The following is a 17,953-nucleotide window of genomic DNA, read 5'->3' as shown; positions in this document are numbered from 1 at the left end:
TGTACTAAGTGGGTCCTACAGCTCTGTTTTGCATTTCTCCTTCCGTCAACTCCCATACCTTAAAAATAGTGAGAATATTTTTCAAATGACTGATCCAAGTTCATTCACCTCATCATCTATCTGCCTTGAAATAGTCAAGGACTCCCTCAGAAAAATATTTCAAATAATGCCAAAGAGTTGCTAGGGGTTTTCTTCCCCCTAGTTACTCCTCAAACTACACAACTACTAATCTCACCACAGTACTGTCCATTTAGGACAAATTATTCTGGCTTACAAAAAAAAATCTCTCTCAAAGCTTCACTTCCTTGGAGAGGCAGGCAAGGAGGTGACACAAATGGCATGAAAGTAAATGCTGCTTTGCCACGGGTGAAGGTACTTTCCTGCACAGCATGCTGAGGCTACTAAGATGCTTCACAGAATGACAGCCTGTGGTCTCAATCCAACAAGTCCGACTCAAATGAGTAGCCTTTACTCACATCTGAAACAGTGCTGAATTTAATAGGATTGAAAGAGTACAAATTAGCCACGTAAACAAGCACTTCCAAGGGTAAAAAAAAAAAAAAAAAAAAAAAAAAAAAGAGACTAAAAATAACAACTGGTAAATATTTTGCAATATATATCTGTAGTGGACAAATTGACATTGCTTCTGTATTTCACAAATGCAATTTCTAACATGCCTTTCAGTAGTACTTACTGATATGAAAGCACTAAGGCACTGCATTTGTTGTTGCTTCTGAAGTGTAAGTCCTCACTGAATTCAACAGGGAGTAAAGCTTAAAAGTGTTGTACATGAAAGGCTGTTTTTGATGCTTTTTTAAAACTCAGTCACTTTATGAATGACAGAAATCGATACCAAAATTTAATCATTAATTCAGAATATTAAAAATGTTAAATGCTAAAATATTAAGCTAAAAGTTAATTTTGTTTTTTAATCACAGAATACGTCTATTGCAGAAAAACAGAGTTTTTCCATATTTATTTATGCTTTATAACTTGTTTTCATTTTCTGATGTATTACAAAGTGATTGAAGTCGGTAGGTAATGAAGAACTCAATATTTTTTCTTTAAATTTTCCTGAAGAGAAACAATATTTTTTGTTATTACTGTGAGGATGTAATCCAGTAAAAATTTTCAAGGACTTTGGCGGATTTAAATGAGCACTTGCCTAATCTTACAGACATGGGTTGAATTTTGCAGTTCTTAGTTACACAAAAGGTGTTGAATGGGAGTTCTGTCAAGCAGTCAGGATCTCAGCCACTAATAACCTCTCAGTTATTTTCTCTTTCCCATTAGCAGTCTAACAGCTAACAGACTAATCTGAAGCTGCTACGAGATGCAAGATGAATTACAGCACAACAAGCTTCCGCTATGAAAACAGTTGAAAAATCTCAGGCAGCATCTCTCAGATGGTACCCAAGGTGAGCTCCTGAGCAGGTTACCAGCCCATGGAGCCACAGTGGCTCCAGCAGGGCTGGCACTTTGCACCACCGAGGTCTGGCCCTAAAATTAGCCCATATAAATTCAAACGGAGACATTTTGAGACAGGCACTTTGAGGTGGTCATACCTGAAGCCATTCAGGTGCTGTGGTGACTCAGCGAGGGGGTACAAGGGGTTGATGCCAGAAGGCTTTGCTCTGTGCCCTTTAAGTGTACCCACCAAACACTCTTCAGGCAGGAGCAAAGGTGACGGGGTTGGCCTGCTTCCTCAGTGCCCAAGGGGAAGGGACACGGCTCAAAGGGTGCCGTGGGTGCTTTACGTCACCATTGGAAATGTGCAGTAGAGAAAGAATTGTAGCTTCTCATTACATACACAGAGGATTTGTAAACCTGGCTTCACTAGTTCTGAATTTTTATTGCTGGCATAGATCTTTCTCCTCTGTGAGAGGAGAGCTTCTTGCATGATGTGAAAGGAAAATATAATGAGTGGGTGTTTCAAAAATGTTGTTGTCTACTTTTGTGAAACAGACTGAAATGACGCATCATATGCTAGTCAGGTTAATTCTTAAAATACAAGCTGTGTATTAAATGCCCCCTTTCTTAGGACTAACTGCTTGCAGTCTGGAAAAAGCCCAACTAAACACTGTTTTTAATTTTTGCTCCAGAATCTTTTCATTTTGTCCCATTTTAAATCAGTTCTAGTTCCACACAAGTAAATTACCTGAAAAGAGCCTTTTCAATTATATTAAATAGGGACTGTTACAATAAAATGATCTCTGATTATTCAGTATTTGGTTTTTCTGTTACTCTGTGTCATGGAATCCTCAAATTATGTGTGATTCACAGGACACTTGGGTAAAATCAAATAAGAGAATCAACGTTTCCTTAGGCTTGCACATATTTTAAATTGCTGATACCTTCCTGAAGCATTCAAACAAAATTGTCCTGTAAAGGAATTCAGCAAATGTGGGAATAAAATATTTTCTGAAGCTTCTTTTTATACTGTACACAACAATACAAATGAAAGCATGAAAGAGTGTTGTATTAATTACTATTTTTTCTACATTCAGAGCTCTATAATTGAGAGTTAATTAATATTTTCTAAACGTAGTAATTTCTTTCAGGAAGATAAAAATCCACTGAGAAGCAGTGTAGAAACTGTGAAGAAGTTTCAGAAAAAATGCATATGTTAGCACCAGCTAAAGCTAAAATGTCTGCTAACTAAGAAGACAGATGTATAAAATGCTCTCACATGCAAATCCAATAATCATTTCAAAGTGCAGCCCACAGCATTTTGTATATTTAAACAAGCATTTTTATAAGAAAAATTCTGAGCCTAATGCACTGATACAGGACAATTACTTGCTACTCTTATCATCAGAATACTTATTTTCCCTAAGCACAGATTAAATGAAGTAACAACATATACCAAAAAAAACCACCATAAATTTGTTTTTAAATTATATTAATTTGGAAACAGTAGCCTTGCAGAAACATATTGATCCTGGATAAGAACAGTACTACTTTTTCCTTAGCTCTATCATCTCTTACAATTGACGGAGCTGTTAAAGAAAGTTTTCTTAAATTGTTAGAACACGTTTATTTTCTTGCAAATTAATTCTTTTTAACTCTTTATGATAGCTTTGAATCCCATAAAGAAAGATGAATTATCACATACTGAGCCCAAGCTGTGAAACAGGAGGAGACAAATAGAGACCCCTACTGTGTTTAACAATGTAGAAAAAATTCCAGACTCAAAAGAAAAATTTTCTGTCCTTTTTCTCAGCCCACAAAAGCTGTTAGTATGGATTTGAACAGTGGAGGGCACTCTTGCTATGCAAAACCCGGCGCTGACCTGGCACACTCGGTTTGATCTATTCAGTAGCCTGAACCTCAGAATTTGTTAAGTAACAGCCACCTGTGGCACAGGCACTAACTGTACTCTGGTTAAAACATTTGCAGTTTCTAATCTGTGCAGCGAAGCACTTCACTATATCAAACACTGGTGCCTTTCTCTGGGGACGCAGATGTGGAACAGATGCAAGCTTCACAAATTGTTTGTAATATCTGTGCAAGATATCATATTAAATAAGGCCTGTGCTATATTTTTTCAAAGTCGTATAAACAGCTACTCGGTTGGCCGTTATGGTACAGGTACAATCATTTCCGGTTGGGCAGAGCTCATGCACAAATAACGCAGGTGTCTGCAGGAATTAAGTTTATTTGGACTTTATTTAGTTTTGAGTTTTATTTAGAATCCTAAAAAACCACCAAAACAACAACAACAACAAAAAAACCACAAAAAAAAACCCCAAAACCTGAAAAGTTAAATGCTTCTAACACAGCTGATATGAAAAAAAATTGAAAAACTAAACCAAAACAAATAAGCTGGAAGAGGGAGAAACACAGAGATTCTGCATCATTTGCCTTGAAAAGCACATCATTAACTACATCTTAAACTGCACAACTCTTAACACCCTGCAAGAATTACTGAAGCCAATCACTTTCTGAACAAGCACAGAAAGGAGGACAAATTTGGTTTTGGTGGTTTGCAAGACAACGGGCCGATGTGAGAACCAAATCTTGCATCTCCAAAGTATCTCAAAACTGAACTTATGAGTTCTGTGCTCCTTTGAGTAAAATTACTCACAATTAGGAATGCTTGAAAGAGCAAACCTGGAGCAGTACAATGCCAGTTGTGCAGCTCAGTCGTTTTGGTCTTTCACCAATTTTTTTGTCTTTCACTGCAGTATTAGCAAAGTCATAACTATCTAGACAAATCCTTTAGCTTTTATCATTTACAGCTTTAGAGCATCAACAAATTCATAAATGAAAGCTATCAAATGGCACCAGGAGAAGAGGTCCTCTGAAATGCTGAATGACGAGTCGATTTTGATTATCTGGAATGAAAAAACCGGCAGCACCTGCAGGGTTAATTAAGCAGCTCAAGATGCTGGGCTTCACAAGAGGAAACCTTTTTCCTACTTTAAGGACTGTAAACAGTCGTGCTGAACTAGATGGGCATTTGATAAGCTGTACAGCATGTAGCAAACTCCGAGGGATCTCTAGTTAACACTCAAATTCAGTGTTAACACTTAACGGAACAGTGGTAAGCCGTGCTGCCAAGGTCAACTGCACAGATGTACTAATTGTATTATGAGCTTGACATCTAGTGGCCACCCCTGGCAGGGCAAAGCAGGCAAAGGTTAAATCAGCAAGCCTTGTCAAAGCACTTCTAACTACCCACCCTCAGGGAGAGGAGACCTGGGGAAGCTTTCTGGCACGCCGCGCTCCCACCTTCTGCCCGGCGTTCCCCGGCGGAGCTCCCGCGGCGCGACCCAGCCGCACAGCGCCCACCTGCGACCCACGCCCGGCCCGGCCCGGCCCGGCCCGGCGGCTGCTGCGGCTCAGCAGCCCGCCCAAGCGCTTCGTTCTGCCTCCCTCCCTGCCTCCAAAGCCTGGAAAGGTTTCCCGTGCTTCTTTTGCAACCAGTGAAAGCAATAGCTTTCAGATTTTTGACGGGGGGAGTGGTGAAGCTGGGGGTGCGGGGGGAGGAACACAGCACACAAGCCAGTGTTAGGAAGCAGCAATAAGAATTTCAGAAGGGCTTTTTGTAAAGATTTAGCTTACACTAGAATAATAAATATAGATCAAGCATGCTCACTTTTTGCACCCTAAATATAACAAGGGAATAGCAGACCCCCTCTCTTTAATCCTCTATCTTTTCACTTTTCATCTCAAAAGATTTTTTAAATGGTTTTCTATAACCCTTACAAACATGTACCTTTCTGGCTTTCATGGTTTTGAAGGGTGTTTCCTTGATAAGAAGAAATGTTCTCTTGGTCTAACAGCACCATAACTGAACTAGCTCATAAAAGTACATTTTGGCCTAAATTCCCTTTTTTTGAATTAATGGAGAACCTTCACTAAATTTAGTGGGAAATTTTAAGAGTGTAAAGGAAGCAGGATTGACATCGATATATAAAATTCAATATGAATGTACTGCTAGAACTAGATTTATTAGTGCTTCCCCTAGAAAAAAAAATGTAGACAATTACTCTCATTTTACAAATACAATATAATAAAATGAATTATTTTTATATGCTTTATTGCAGAAACTGTGTCAGTACTTAACTATTTTAATGTCATGCCTGACCTGGTTTATTATCAGCAAAAGTGATTGACTCATGCCCTGGCTGCTGGATAGTCAACAGATACGCTGGTCTATGTTTGGCAGACAACAAATCAAACGAAGGAGATATATCAGGAAAATCTTCCCAGGACTCAAGACTATTTTTCTGATGGCACTAATACTCTTTATTAATTAGGTTATTTTTACTCTTTTTTTAATGCCACATTTTTTTAAATTGTAGCTTTTCCTCTATCTTAGGCAAGGAAAAGTAATTTTCAACAGCTAAATGTATGCATATTAATAGCTTAATTACACAGAATTTAAGCAAACACCTTTGAAAATTTCTTCCCTCTCACTCTGGAAGAAGTACCTTAATGTCTGCCTCAGGAGATGGTAAGACTTCAAGACCAGCATCACCAGATAAAATCTGACCCAGTTTTGTCTACTTCCATTGTTATACATACATCAGCAAATTGGCAGATTGCTGTAGTTTCCTTATTATTCCAAATATTTTTCTATGGCTAACACAATTCAGTGCAGAGTATTTTTAAAATTATACAAACATGGATGTTACATAGTTTGAACATAAAGTCTCTACTATAACGGCAAAAGTATTTATACAAAGTTTCAATTACTATTTCTAATCAAAGGGACAATTTAGAGAGATATTAATTTGGCCTTTATTTTTCAAAACAAAAAGCCTTCTCTTATTCTTGCCTCAGAACAAACATTTGCAAAAATCACCTAAGTTTTATGTTTACTGACAGCTGTTTGTGACTTGTCAAGTTTGAAATGCAACAGTGTCTAAGCAATAGAGAATAACCTGAATTTCATACGGAGGAATGTCCCCCCAAAATGTGTTTTAACCCTCCTTGTATGCAGATGGAGGGACCACACTCGCTTGAGGCTGGCTGCCACATACTGAACTGTGCCTTTGCTGTAGCTGAGCCTGTGTGTCTGTGTACATACTCCAGAAGAATACTAAGTGCAGCCACCAAACTGCCCAAAACTGCAGAGCCAAATCACACTTTACCAAGATGAAACAGATCAATTAGTTTAGACTGTGTTGTATCTATTAAAGAGTAGGAGAAAAAAGAGGTCCAATATTTTAAAAAATGACTGCAAAAGGCATACTAGAAAACTCTCTTTATACAGTTCACTTCAAGGTACCCCTTCTACCTCAGGCTGTCTTTGCCACACACTTCACATGAAGAAGTCCAAAGCACCATTTGTCATCACTCTTACCAGAACCTCACTTGCACACTCTAAGAATCACTTTTCAGCACCAAAAAAACCAACCAACCAAAGAAACAAAACCCCCCATCCAAAACAAACCCCAACCAAAATAAAACAAACAAACCCCCCACAAACAAACAAAACTCTATCTGTTATCCCTGTCTTAAAAATACAAGTGTTATGTCCATGGTTTAATTTTAAAATTGGAGTTGAAGCATGTTTATTGTATCTACAATTCTGATTCATTTGTTATCTGTTGAATTAGGCAAGTGTATTAGAAATGTAATTCCAGCTATTACAATGCATCACATTTACTGAGAAACTGAGATTATTGTATTCTACAGGCAGTCATCTGAGTCCTGCTGCTGCTGTTTTTAAATTATTTCCAGCAGATTTCTCATTTAGCAACCTCAAATTGTGAGTTTTTTAATACATATTTTTGTTCACTCTTCTACACTGCAATTATTCAAGAAATATATCATCAGGTGTTTGTTAATATTTCTTTTCAAAATTATTTAAAAATGTATTTTTAGCATTTCATTTTTGACTAATAATTTCAAACGATTTTGAGTGTATATCTGTAGTTGATGAAATATTAATTATCTTCAGATTTCAAACAATTTCTCACCACCATGACAATGTCCTGTTTGAATGCAGTTGTGTTATGCTGTAGCCCAAGTCGGCTATAAAATTATTTGTCTAGTTTCTAAAACTTTTGTGATAACGTTAGCATGAAAGTTCTGCTGTGACCAGTCAACTTAAAACCCGGCCTAATGTTTGTCTTCCATCCTTCACCCCAAACTTCCAGGTTTCTCTCTGTTGCTATGAATGTCCCTTCACTAAGAGGATTTTATTTATGGACCATTAATTTTTAAATGCTTCATTTTATAAAATCTATTTTGAGGTGATATTAAACATAATTTCATTAAATAAATAATAAGCTTCATTTGCTTATTAGTCTTGCTTTAACTGCTTTGGAGAGAAGGAGTAAAATGAGTGAAAAGGCTCCATATATGAAATAATACTGCTTAAACAGTTTGCTTGCTTAAAATGACAAATATTCTTGCGTTGTGTGAACTATTTTTGGCCTGTTGCAAAATATACCCAGGAACTGTAGCAATATCTTGATCACAGCTGTGAACAGAAACGAAGAACACTGACTTGACAAGAAGTGTTTTAATTCATGAGATTTGGAGCTCTCGTTATATCTGGCCTATAAAACAGCTTTCAAGTATGGCAATCGTTAGGCTTCCTAATATAATGTGGAAATGATTTACATTACACTAATGTGCACTAGATAGCCCTCTGCTCCTGTAGCCTGTCTCTACCTTGTTCACATTTCTCAAATGAAAGTGCAAACCCAACTTCAGCTAGTTAATTGTTAACTATGAAGGGTTTCAATCTATTAATTAAAATATGTTTTAATAAGAGGAAACATAGCACATTTTGATAACAGCCTTCTAAGGCTGAGAAGTATTTTTACATTGTTGCATTTTAGGGCTTCTGTGAAAGCCGATTTTGTGCTATTCAAGGACCACAATAATAACGCTTTAAAATTCCTCACTGGGATGCAATGTAGTCCTTTTGATGGAAAGACTGTCTTTCTCATTCGGCAGAAATAAATCCATTCATTTGATCATGTAGTCATTGAGGGCAATACAAAACAAACCAAGTGTGAGAAATTCTATGTGATGAAGTAAACAAAACAAAACCCCCCCAAAAAGGGGGAAAAAAAAAAACATTTCCATGACAAAAAGATTCTTTGTCCCTAATCTACCCACCATATGCAAGCGTTTCTTTTTAGCATATCTCTTGTTCTAATCTCGGGTGACATGGCTACATAGATAAGATTCACAAAACGAAACAAAAACCTAGTTTAACAATTTTTTTTCAATTTATTAACTCACCAGGAGTGTCATAATGAAGTTGTGGGGTTTTATTTTCCTGTATTGAAATGGATTCAGAACATGTAAAAGTTTATAACGCTAATGATAAATTCTCAGACCTAGAGCCCAACCCAACAGAGATGGGCTCAAAAAATCTTGCTTTCATAATAGAATAGTAATTCTTATCTGCTTGTCTATATTAACTTACTTTACATGACCACAGTTTCCTAAGGAATAATAAAATTTGAAAATACACTGCTTTGCTCCTCCACTGTGACAGAAGGAAGCATTTCTGTGTGTGTCTGTTATTGTCAACATCCAAGTGGGTTTTCCTGGAGCAGTGGCAGGAGCCCCCTTAGCAGCTCTGGACAGTGTGGGACTTGCTCCCTGCCTCCCCGAACACCCTGGGAAGGAGCATTAGGCTTAACAATTTAACAGTCTGACAGATGTTTTAACCTGATGAAGTGGATTCATGCTGCCTTAAGCTTCAGGGCTGTAAAGTTCAGATACAATAGTCAAAATCCTTCTTAGGCTTCAACTTTGCTGCCTTTCTCTCCTCACAGATGCAACTTAAGAGTAATTATAGTTTTAAAGCAGGAAAAGGACCTTTTTGTTTTCCTTTTCGAAGGGGGAGAGAGAGGGGAGATAATATAGTGGAACAAGGGGCCTACACCTAAAACTGAAAACATTGGGGATCCTGCTTGGTTATGCAAGAAACTAAGAAAGCAGTGGGCTCTATGCAAAGAGGGAAAGAAAAAGTTTTAAGTGGAAGCTCTCAACTTAGTCCAGGAGAAGAGAGCATAGGCTGTGGTGTGCCTTTGCATGCTGCAGCGCCAGGGACTAGTAAGGAAATTAAAACTAATTAAAAAATTAAAAAAAAAAAAAAAAAGGAAGAAAGGAAGAAGGAAGAAGAAAACCCTGCAGCCCTATTCCCTAAATGAAAATTACAGCAAAGTGGAAATAAAGCAGGATTACAGTCCAGATCTTTCCAGCTTTGGACACTTGTTCACTGGCAGCCTGGTAGCCCAGATGCATAAAAGCAAGTGTGAGTGTGCCTGCGTGTGGGGAGGAAGCGAGGAATGGCGGATGGGCGAGAAAATAACCCTTCCCCATTGCCTACAGCCAGCGCGACTGGGGCTGGCGGTGGTGGCACTCCGTGTCACCTACCACTGATAACTACAGTCGCATCAGAGCCGGGAGGCGAAGGGGGTAAGGCAGCGCAGGGGGAAAGGCTAAAAGCTTCAGTTCAATCCTCTCGAAAATAATGAAACCAACTCTGCTGGCCCCGCGCACCCGAGCGGCCCTGCCCGCTCCTACATGGTCCCTCCCGGTCCCCCGGGGCGAACGGGGGGAGCGGCCGGGGCAGCCCCCGCAGCCTGCGCGGGTGACCCGGGGCCAGGGGGGCATCCCCAGGCAGCGGCCGCCGTGGGGCTGCCCCGGGGCCCGGCAGCCCGCGGGACCTCCCTCGGCCCCGGGTAGGGCACCCCGGCCCCGGCCGCCCCAACTTTCCTGCTGCCGGTGAGGCGAGGGGAACATGGCTTCTCTCTGCTCCGAGCCTCCGCCGGGAGGGAGCAGGAGGGCGAAAAAGGGGGTACCAAATAACACAGAGAGAAGGAGGGCAGCGGAGAGGAAGAGGAGGCAGGCGCTGCTCCGGGTCGCCCGTTCCTGCAGCTGCTCCAGCCCGGGTGAGTGGGGAGGGAGGGCCGAGCCCCGCCGCCGAGCTCAGCCGCGGTCAAAGCGCTGGGGAGGCCGGGAGGTTGCTGCTGGGAGGGCTGGTTAGGCAGGGGGTGGGCTGCAGAAACTTGGCTAAACTGCGAACTTCTCAGTTCCGCTGTCTCTTCCCCCGGCTGCTCTAATTCCCATTCTCCCGCTGCAGAGTAATTGCGCTCCCATGTTCACCATCACCATAAATTCACCTATCTCCATCCGAAACACACTCACAAAAACAGAGAGAGAGAAGGAGAAAGAGGCGCCGGGAACGCTTACCGTGCTCTGAAACTACCTCTGCTTGCAGCTCTTCGTCCGATTTGAGATGCTGGGGTTTCGCTTGCTTTCGACGAGACATGCTGCTAACTGAGCCGTCTTGACTCTGCTTTTTGCAGAGGCATCAGCGACGTGGAGGTGGCAAGGAGGGGGGAAGGAATTGGGAACGAAGGAAGGGGGGGTTGGGGGCTGGAAATAACTGTTCACAAATAAAAGTCGAGTTGCAAAACAAACCAAACAAACAACAGAATAGGCAACCAACACCCCGGGGGGAAAAAAAAAAAAAAAGAAAAAAGAAAAAAAAAAGAAAATAAAAAAAAGGGGAGGGGGGGGGAAGGCTAACCAGCCAGCCAAACTGGGAGTGAGTGAGTGAGTGAGTGCGCGGGTGAGCGGGTGAGCGAGCGGGGGATGAGCGGGGCAGGGTGTGCGCGGGGCGGCGGGGTGTGCGCGGGGTGGCGGGCTGGGCGGCTGCGCGCAGCGCGCATGGGGCTCAGTAATTATGATTGTGAATAATGCATGGCGATTAATGGTGCTGGGGGCGAGCGCGGATTGGCGCGGCTCCAGCGGACTCAGGCTGCATATGTAAATGAAGGACGGGGCTCCGCAATTAGCCGCTTCGCTCCGCCAAATGATGCGTCTCCCCGGCACCGGCAGCGCCGCCTGCGAGAGGCACCGACCGCCTCGGTAGCGGCGGCAGCAGCAGCGAAGCACACACGCACCACGCAGGAGGGAATCTGTTTTGCACACACTTTACACAACATGTGTGCAAGGTTCATTTGTTGGGAAAGGTCACGATCTTCGCTTTTCTGTCTGTCGTGCTTTCTTTCCCCCGTATCTCACTTTCTTTTGCTCTGCCTTTTTTTTTTTTCTCCCTTCTTCTTCTTTTTTTCTTTTCTTTCTTCACATCACTCTGCGTCCTCTGCTCTCTCGGTCTCGCTTTCCCCAGAAGTTGAGCTGCAACGCATCTGATTTCTGTGTATGTGTGAGTAATTTCTTCCCAGGAGGAAAAGAAACTTTTGTGTATGCCTTTTCTTTTTCCTTTCCTTTTCGGTATGCTTTCTTTTTCGGCGTTGTACTTCTCTTTTTTTCTTGATCTTCACATGCTTCTTTTTAGCTCTTCCTCCATCCTGTCTCCTTTCTCGTCGCTCTTTCTGTCTCTCCTTCCCGGCTGACTTTTGTTCTCCCCGCTCCCGAAAGCACCCGCACGCACACGCAGAAGACCTTGGGCAGTTTTGTCTTTCACCTCTCCTTCCTTTTTCTTTGTCTTGCAGCTTCTTTCTCCAAGCAGAGACTCCCCGTTGGTGGTGGTGGTCACTTCCTGTTGTCCATTGGTAGGAAGTTTTTTTTTTTCCTTCTCCCTCTCTCTCTCAGGTTGTAATGACTTTTTGTGACACTCCTCACCCTTTCGCCCACCCACACCTCCGGCTCAGCCGTATGTCCTGTTAGCTAATGACAACGGGCTCGCGTGTGCGCCGATGAGCAAGTCCTTGGTCTCCAGCAAATAGTATGGATCTCTCCCAGTTTCTGGGGGTGGGGGTGGCTGTTGTTGTTGTCGCCGAGTGATCCCCCCTCCCCTGCCTTGCCTCGTTCTCAGCGGCGCCGCCAGCTGCTCCCTGCGCGGCGGCTCCGCCGGTCGCTGCCTCCGCTCCGCGTCGAGGAGCGCTGCGCGCACCGCGGCCGCTCTTGATTTCGGGCAGATAAACTTTCAAGTTTGGGAGCGGAGCGGGTCACACGGCAGCTCCTCCTACTCTCCTCCTCCTCCTCCGCCTCCCGTGCGGCGCTGCCGGGGCTGCCGCCGGGGCTGCCCCCAGCCCCGCAGCCCGATCCCCTTCCCGCCGCCGCCGAGCCTCCCTCTCCGCACGCACTTTCCCAACAGCGACTTTTCTCCCAGGCCCCCCCCGTTTTTTGTAAAAGTGAGGGGGGGGGAGGTGGAGAGAGACTTCCCTCCCCCCCCCCACCCCCCGCTTTCCCCTCTTATCGCATTACAAGTTGCCGGGGAGTCGGGCCGAGCCTCCCCCGCCTCGTCCCGCCGACTCGCGTCCCTCCCGCCCCGTCCGTCCCCCGGGGAGGCGGGCGGCCCCTCCGCCGCGCAGCAGCTCCGTCTCCCCGGCCGCCGCCACAAGTTGCCGCTTCCCATGGCCGTCCCTGCCCGCCTCCCCCTCGGCCGGGGCGGGCGCGGAGCGGCTCCCATGGCAGCCAGCCGCCGCTAGGATGTACCCCACCGTCGCCGATCGCCGCGGCGCCGCACCGCACCGCGCAGTGGCCCGCAGTGCGCGCACTGTCCTGTCGCGGAGCTCCGCGCTGGGCATGTGTGCTTTCGGGCCGGGGGGTCTCCTACAGCGGCTCCTGCGATCCCCTCCACCGTGGTTGTTGTTTTTGTTTTTGTGGTTTTTTTTTTTTTTTTTGGGGGGGGGGGGGTTTGTTGGGTTTTTTTTGTTTTTTTGTTTTTTTTTTTTAAATATATGTTAGTCGCAGCCCGGCCGCGCCGACCCCTGCCCCATGCTGCGGTCGGCGGAACGGCCCCGGCGCCGGCCCTCGCAGTGGCGCGGAGGCGCAGCCCACCTTGCTGGCCGCGGGAGGGAGGCGGGCAGCTCCGCGCATGAGGCCGGGGATCAGTGAAAGGGATTTCCTCCTAATACCCCCACCCCAGCCCGTGTAATCCAGCCCTAGTCCTTAAAACACACTAACCCCGGCTTCTTTGGGAGCCTTCTCTGTGTAAACTTTCCCTGCTGATAGCTCCCTTTATCTCGTGAGCTCTGATACCCTGTCTCTGGGCTTTCGGTTTATTCCCCGCTTTTATGTTGGTAGGCAAACCAAATAAAGTTAGAGGCGACAGTTTAGGCCACTCCGGGTAGTTTGCTGACATGCACAACATCCGCGACTTCTGTGGGGCACGTATTCGTTAGAAACGGGCACGACCCCTAAGGGAAAGAACACTGAAACGCCAGATCAGTGCTTTTTGGTCTTAGACGAATGTACTTTTTCTGTCCATCGTTTTGGCGAGATGTGTGCAGACGGTCCTTGCAATGATTGCCCGCTTCACAATTAAAAAAAACTTGTTTACTGCCTATAAATTCTAGTGCATCTTCTTCCCGTGCATCCGTCCTCGTTTAAAGTTTGGTCTCACTAAGAGTGTTTCGTTTAAAATACCTGGAGACAATGGTGATGGTTGAAATACCGTGCAATTTTCTAATATGAAGTGGGAGGGGACGAGCCCATTAATTGAGCATGAGGTTTTTTTTCCGACAGAAGTAGGAATTTATTGCACCCGGCTCACACGAACAGCACATCGTGCGTGTGTATGTGCTGCTTTAGACTGTAGGCAGAGTGCAGGTGAAAGCGAGCATCTGCGAGCGTTCAGGTAACCCGCAGCACCGCAGCCGTGCGCAGGGAGCTGAAGTTAGGGCTTCCCCTTCAAAACAGAGAGGGGACCTTTTTTTCCGACTTTTTTTTTTTAGGTGAGGAGGCTTAGCTAGTACTCTCTTTGGCTAAGATATTTGCCAAATGAATGAAGAATGAGCGAGAACGCACTTTCACCTCGCCCAGGCATTTTCCCCCACAATTGCTGTAGTACCTGAAATGTGTCAATTTTCACCCAGTCATCTTTTGAAAAGATTTGTTGCTGTTGCTGAGGCAACATTCCCCACCCCCGGTCACCACCCACCCCCCTCAAACTTTGGCGTTTTCTGTTGCTCGGTGCCTGGTAGTTCCCTCAGCAGCAGACGATTTCTAGAAGAACGTTTTACAAGTGCGATGTGACGGGAAAAAAAAAAAAAAAAAAAAAAAAAGAAAGAAAAAAAGAAGAAAAAAAGGCAGCTTACTGGCAGGGTTATAAACCCAAAATTTTGTCCTTTGTAAAATTAAAATGATTGAAAATTAATATGATTTTGAGGAACGTGAGAGAATCTTTAAGTGGAAAATTAAATAATCCCGTGTTTAATGTTTAATGAACAATGGAGAACACAACAGGCAAGAAAGGCATAATTACCAGATTTGTATCTCTTGACATTAACATATTCTAGGGTTACAAGTGATACATTTTATGGTTTTCTTTTCCCTTATGCCGCTCGCCTTCCCACTTTTTCTTTGGGAGAAAGAGCCGGCCGCGCTGCGCGGGGGCTGCGGAACCGGGTGCTGGGCGGCGCGGAGCGGAGCGGCCGCTGCCCCCCGCCGGAGAAGAGCTGCGGAGCCCCGGCTCCCTCAGGCACCGCCGGGACGCTCCGCCGGCGACGCTGCACATTGCCGGGGGAAACTTTCTACACGACCTGCGTAGAAAACCCTGCCAGTGTAGCGGGCTCGGGAGGCGAGTGGAAAGTTATGAAGTGATACGCATCTCCTCCGGCCCCTTCCTCCTCCCTCGCTCCCCATTACACCGCAAAGTTTTCCACGGACCTTTTAATTAATCTTTTTCAGTCGAGGGCGAGAAAAGAAAAAAAGTAATGATGCGTTCGCTGAAGTTGGGCTGCGAAAAAGCACGGCCACTGCTGTTTGGGGGTTGGGGAGGGGGGGGGTGGGGGGGAGGGGATGGGATCGCTCAGCCGCGTAAATCTCTGTGCACCCATACAGGTTCGGGCGCGCAGGCGAGCGGGGAGCGCGGTTGCGGGGCTCCAGTCACGCATGTTCCGGCTCAAACCGCGCCCGCTCGCTTCCCCCTCGCCGTGACTGGTGGGTCCACCAAAACACCTTACTAGTGATGGGAAACAATAGCGTATTTTTTTTCCACCGTAATTAAATCTAATATGTTAATTATCTTCCTCTTTTGAGATGTTGCTTTCATTGTCAGAAGCGACACATTATTATTCTGCCTGCTTAATAATGTCTTTTACCAACCAGTCCATTATTTTTTACATTAATGCAACACCTAGTCATACATGTGCTTTAATTTTTATCCTTATTCGGAGTTCATAAAAACCATCAGAAAGCTTATCTACAAGATTGACTGTACAAAGAGCATATAAGTAGTTCTGTCTACACTTACACTACACAAGGTTGTTCTTAAACCCATCAAAGTTACCAACGTGCAGATAAGATGGATCTGACGTTTTGTGCAATCCATCTACCGTCTTTTAAAGTTATTGTTTTGCTCAGCAACTTTATTCGAAGGGGCATGCAATTATTTGGGCTTTATTTTCTGTCATCTCCTACTCTTCCTGGCAGGCTGAAGTATCGTCTTCCCACCTCCTTTCCGCACCAAAACTTTTGTTTGAGGACCCTGGGGTTAAATCCAGCACGGTTTTTTTTCTGTTTAAAGCTGCAACAACTGACCAGTAATTCGTTCTCACGTGAGCAAAGATATTACCATACTAATATTATTATTGGTAAGAAGAGGTAATTGATAACACCACCTGCCATTCTGCAGCAATCATGATGATAAATGTTTCCATCAGAGGGAAATCTGTGCTTGGTCTACCACAGCCTAACCCAAACAGCATGTCAAATGTCAATTATAAAGATGTTTCTTCTTTTTTTTTTTTTTTTTTTTTTTTTTTTTCAGAGATTCATAGAACCGGTCTACAGCACATCTCTGCCTAAACGTTTTGCCTTAAACATTTTAGTTACTTTTCCTTTTATTTAATACTTGGGTCTTTAATACACCCTTGGGTCTAAATAAACATTGATTCATATACACAAAAGCTTACGTTCACACGTAGCAGACTCCAATTACCATCTACTTCCGTTCCTTAACCTAACAGCTGATAATTTAACCAAGAATTTAAAATACTTTGTGGAACATTTGTAGCACACATCGTTGTGGGGACATTATCAAGACAACACACATAAAGCTCATACATACGTGTCATTCGCACATATAGATGCATAAGTGGTATATATATTAAACCCCTATATTTGTATTGCAACACGTCTGTCAGTACATACTCCAGGAAGTGCATGTAGGAATGCAGCGTGCATGTAAAATTAGTAGGCTTAGCCCCTTTGCAAAAATCTGTATGCTTCTGAAAAATGCAAGTGAGATGAATATATATATGTGTGTGTGTGTGTGTGTATGTGGGTGTGTATATGTGCATATACTATATATATTATATATGTGTATATATATATGTGTATATATATACATATATAAATACACTGCAGGCACATACACAAATAAATGATGTTACATTGTCCACTACTTCCAGCTATATAAATAGTGTCGGCAAGTATAAAAAAACTTTCATTGCCTTGGCTACAGATATGCTCAGAAGATTATTATTAGTTTGTATTAATAGATTCAGGCCTCAAAAGACGAAATCAGCTATTGATAATTGCAAGAAGTATACAGCAGCTACTGTATCGATCGGCTTGTCCCTTATTCCCCTGGTATAGGAGAGATAAGAAGACACACTCTTTAGTGCAATATAATTTCTTTTGACCTATCTGCTTGCTACAGACTTATGATGAATAGCCAGAGTGGTTAAAGTCCTTTATCACGAAAGTTACCCCTTGATATAATATTGATTCTTTATAACTAGCTCCAAACACAAAAATCAAACTGTCCACTTGACCATCATCATCATCAATATCATCACAAAGGCTCTGGAATAAAGATCAGCACAGGACTGAAAACGCTTTCTATAATCTGCCCACCTAATCTTTATTTGCTGATGATGAAAAGGGCTGTGAGAGAGTGTGTGTATGTGCACACGCCGCGGGGGCGGGGGCGAGCAGAACAGGGAATGTAATCTGAACTAATAAAAATAAAAATAAAAATAAAAATAAAAATAAAAATAATAATAATAAAAAACCCCTCTTAGCTTAAGAAAAAGACCGTTCAGCCGCCTTCAAAAGAAACCAAGTGATGATCACCGAAGTTAATGATCACGCTTCGAAGCCTCGCTCAGTTGAAGGAGGGGATTCAAGTGCAGTGAAGGCCCGACGTGATATTATACTGCGGTGCCCCCCCTCCGCCCCTGAGCGAAGCGGTCTGCGGTGAATACAGAGAGTTATGTAAGAAGCAATCACGGCAGAAGTGGGATCAGGCAGCATTCCCCTTGGCTAGAGTCAGGACTAACAAGTCGTCTTCTCACTTTCTCTCCTTTTGCTGGTCCACGAAGCGATCCATCATTTCTTTTCAAATCACCTTGTGATCCGGTAAAGGGGGAAAAAAAGAAAAAAAAGTCCCACGGGTAAACAAAACAGGAGCCTAGGAAACGAGCCGCTGATGTTTGGGTTGATGCTTAACGAGCAACTATAAGACGGTGTAGAAAAGAAAAAAAAAAAAAAAACAAAAAACATAATCTACATGCACACTGCCCTAAATTAACGGTATTTTCTTCGCCTT

At 43.6% G+C, this 17,953-nt stretch overlaps 1 protein-coding gene across 3 annotated transcripts in view; it reads right to left on the bottom strand.

The window, feature by feature from the left end:
- SALL3 (spalt like transcription factor 3) overlaps positions 1-12,523 on the bottom strand; it is a 27,624-nt gene extending 15,101 nt beyond the window's left edge. For all 3 annotated transcript variants that reach the window (XR_010722091.1, XM_066189497.1, XM_066189509.1), the window contains exon 1: positions 10,678-12,523. Coding sequence is in view for 2 of the 3 variants with exons in the window: in XM_066189497.1 (XP_066045594.1) it covers positions 10,678-10,756 (79 nt within the window). In the remaining variant the exon portion in view is untranslated. The remainder of the gene's footprint in view (positions 1-10,677) is intronic.
- Positions 12,524-17,953: the final 5,430 nt, after the last annotated feature.

Source organism: Chamaea fasciata, unplaced genomic scaffold, assembly GCF_029207755.1.
Source record: "Chamaea fasciata isolate MVZ Bird 193981 ecotype frontalis unplaced genomic scaffold, bChaFas1.0.hap1 SCAF_1, whole genome shotgun sequence".
NCBI classification, from domain to species: domain Eukaryota; kingdom Metazoa; phylum Chordata; class Aves; order Passeriformes; family Sylviidae; genus Chamaea; species Chamaea fasciata.
This window is presented reverse-complemented; position numbering and strand designations above follow the sequence as displayed.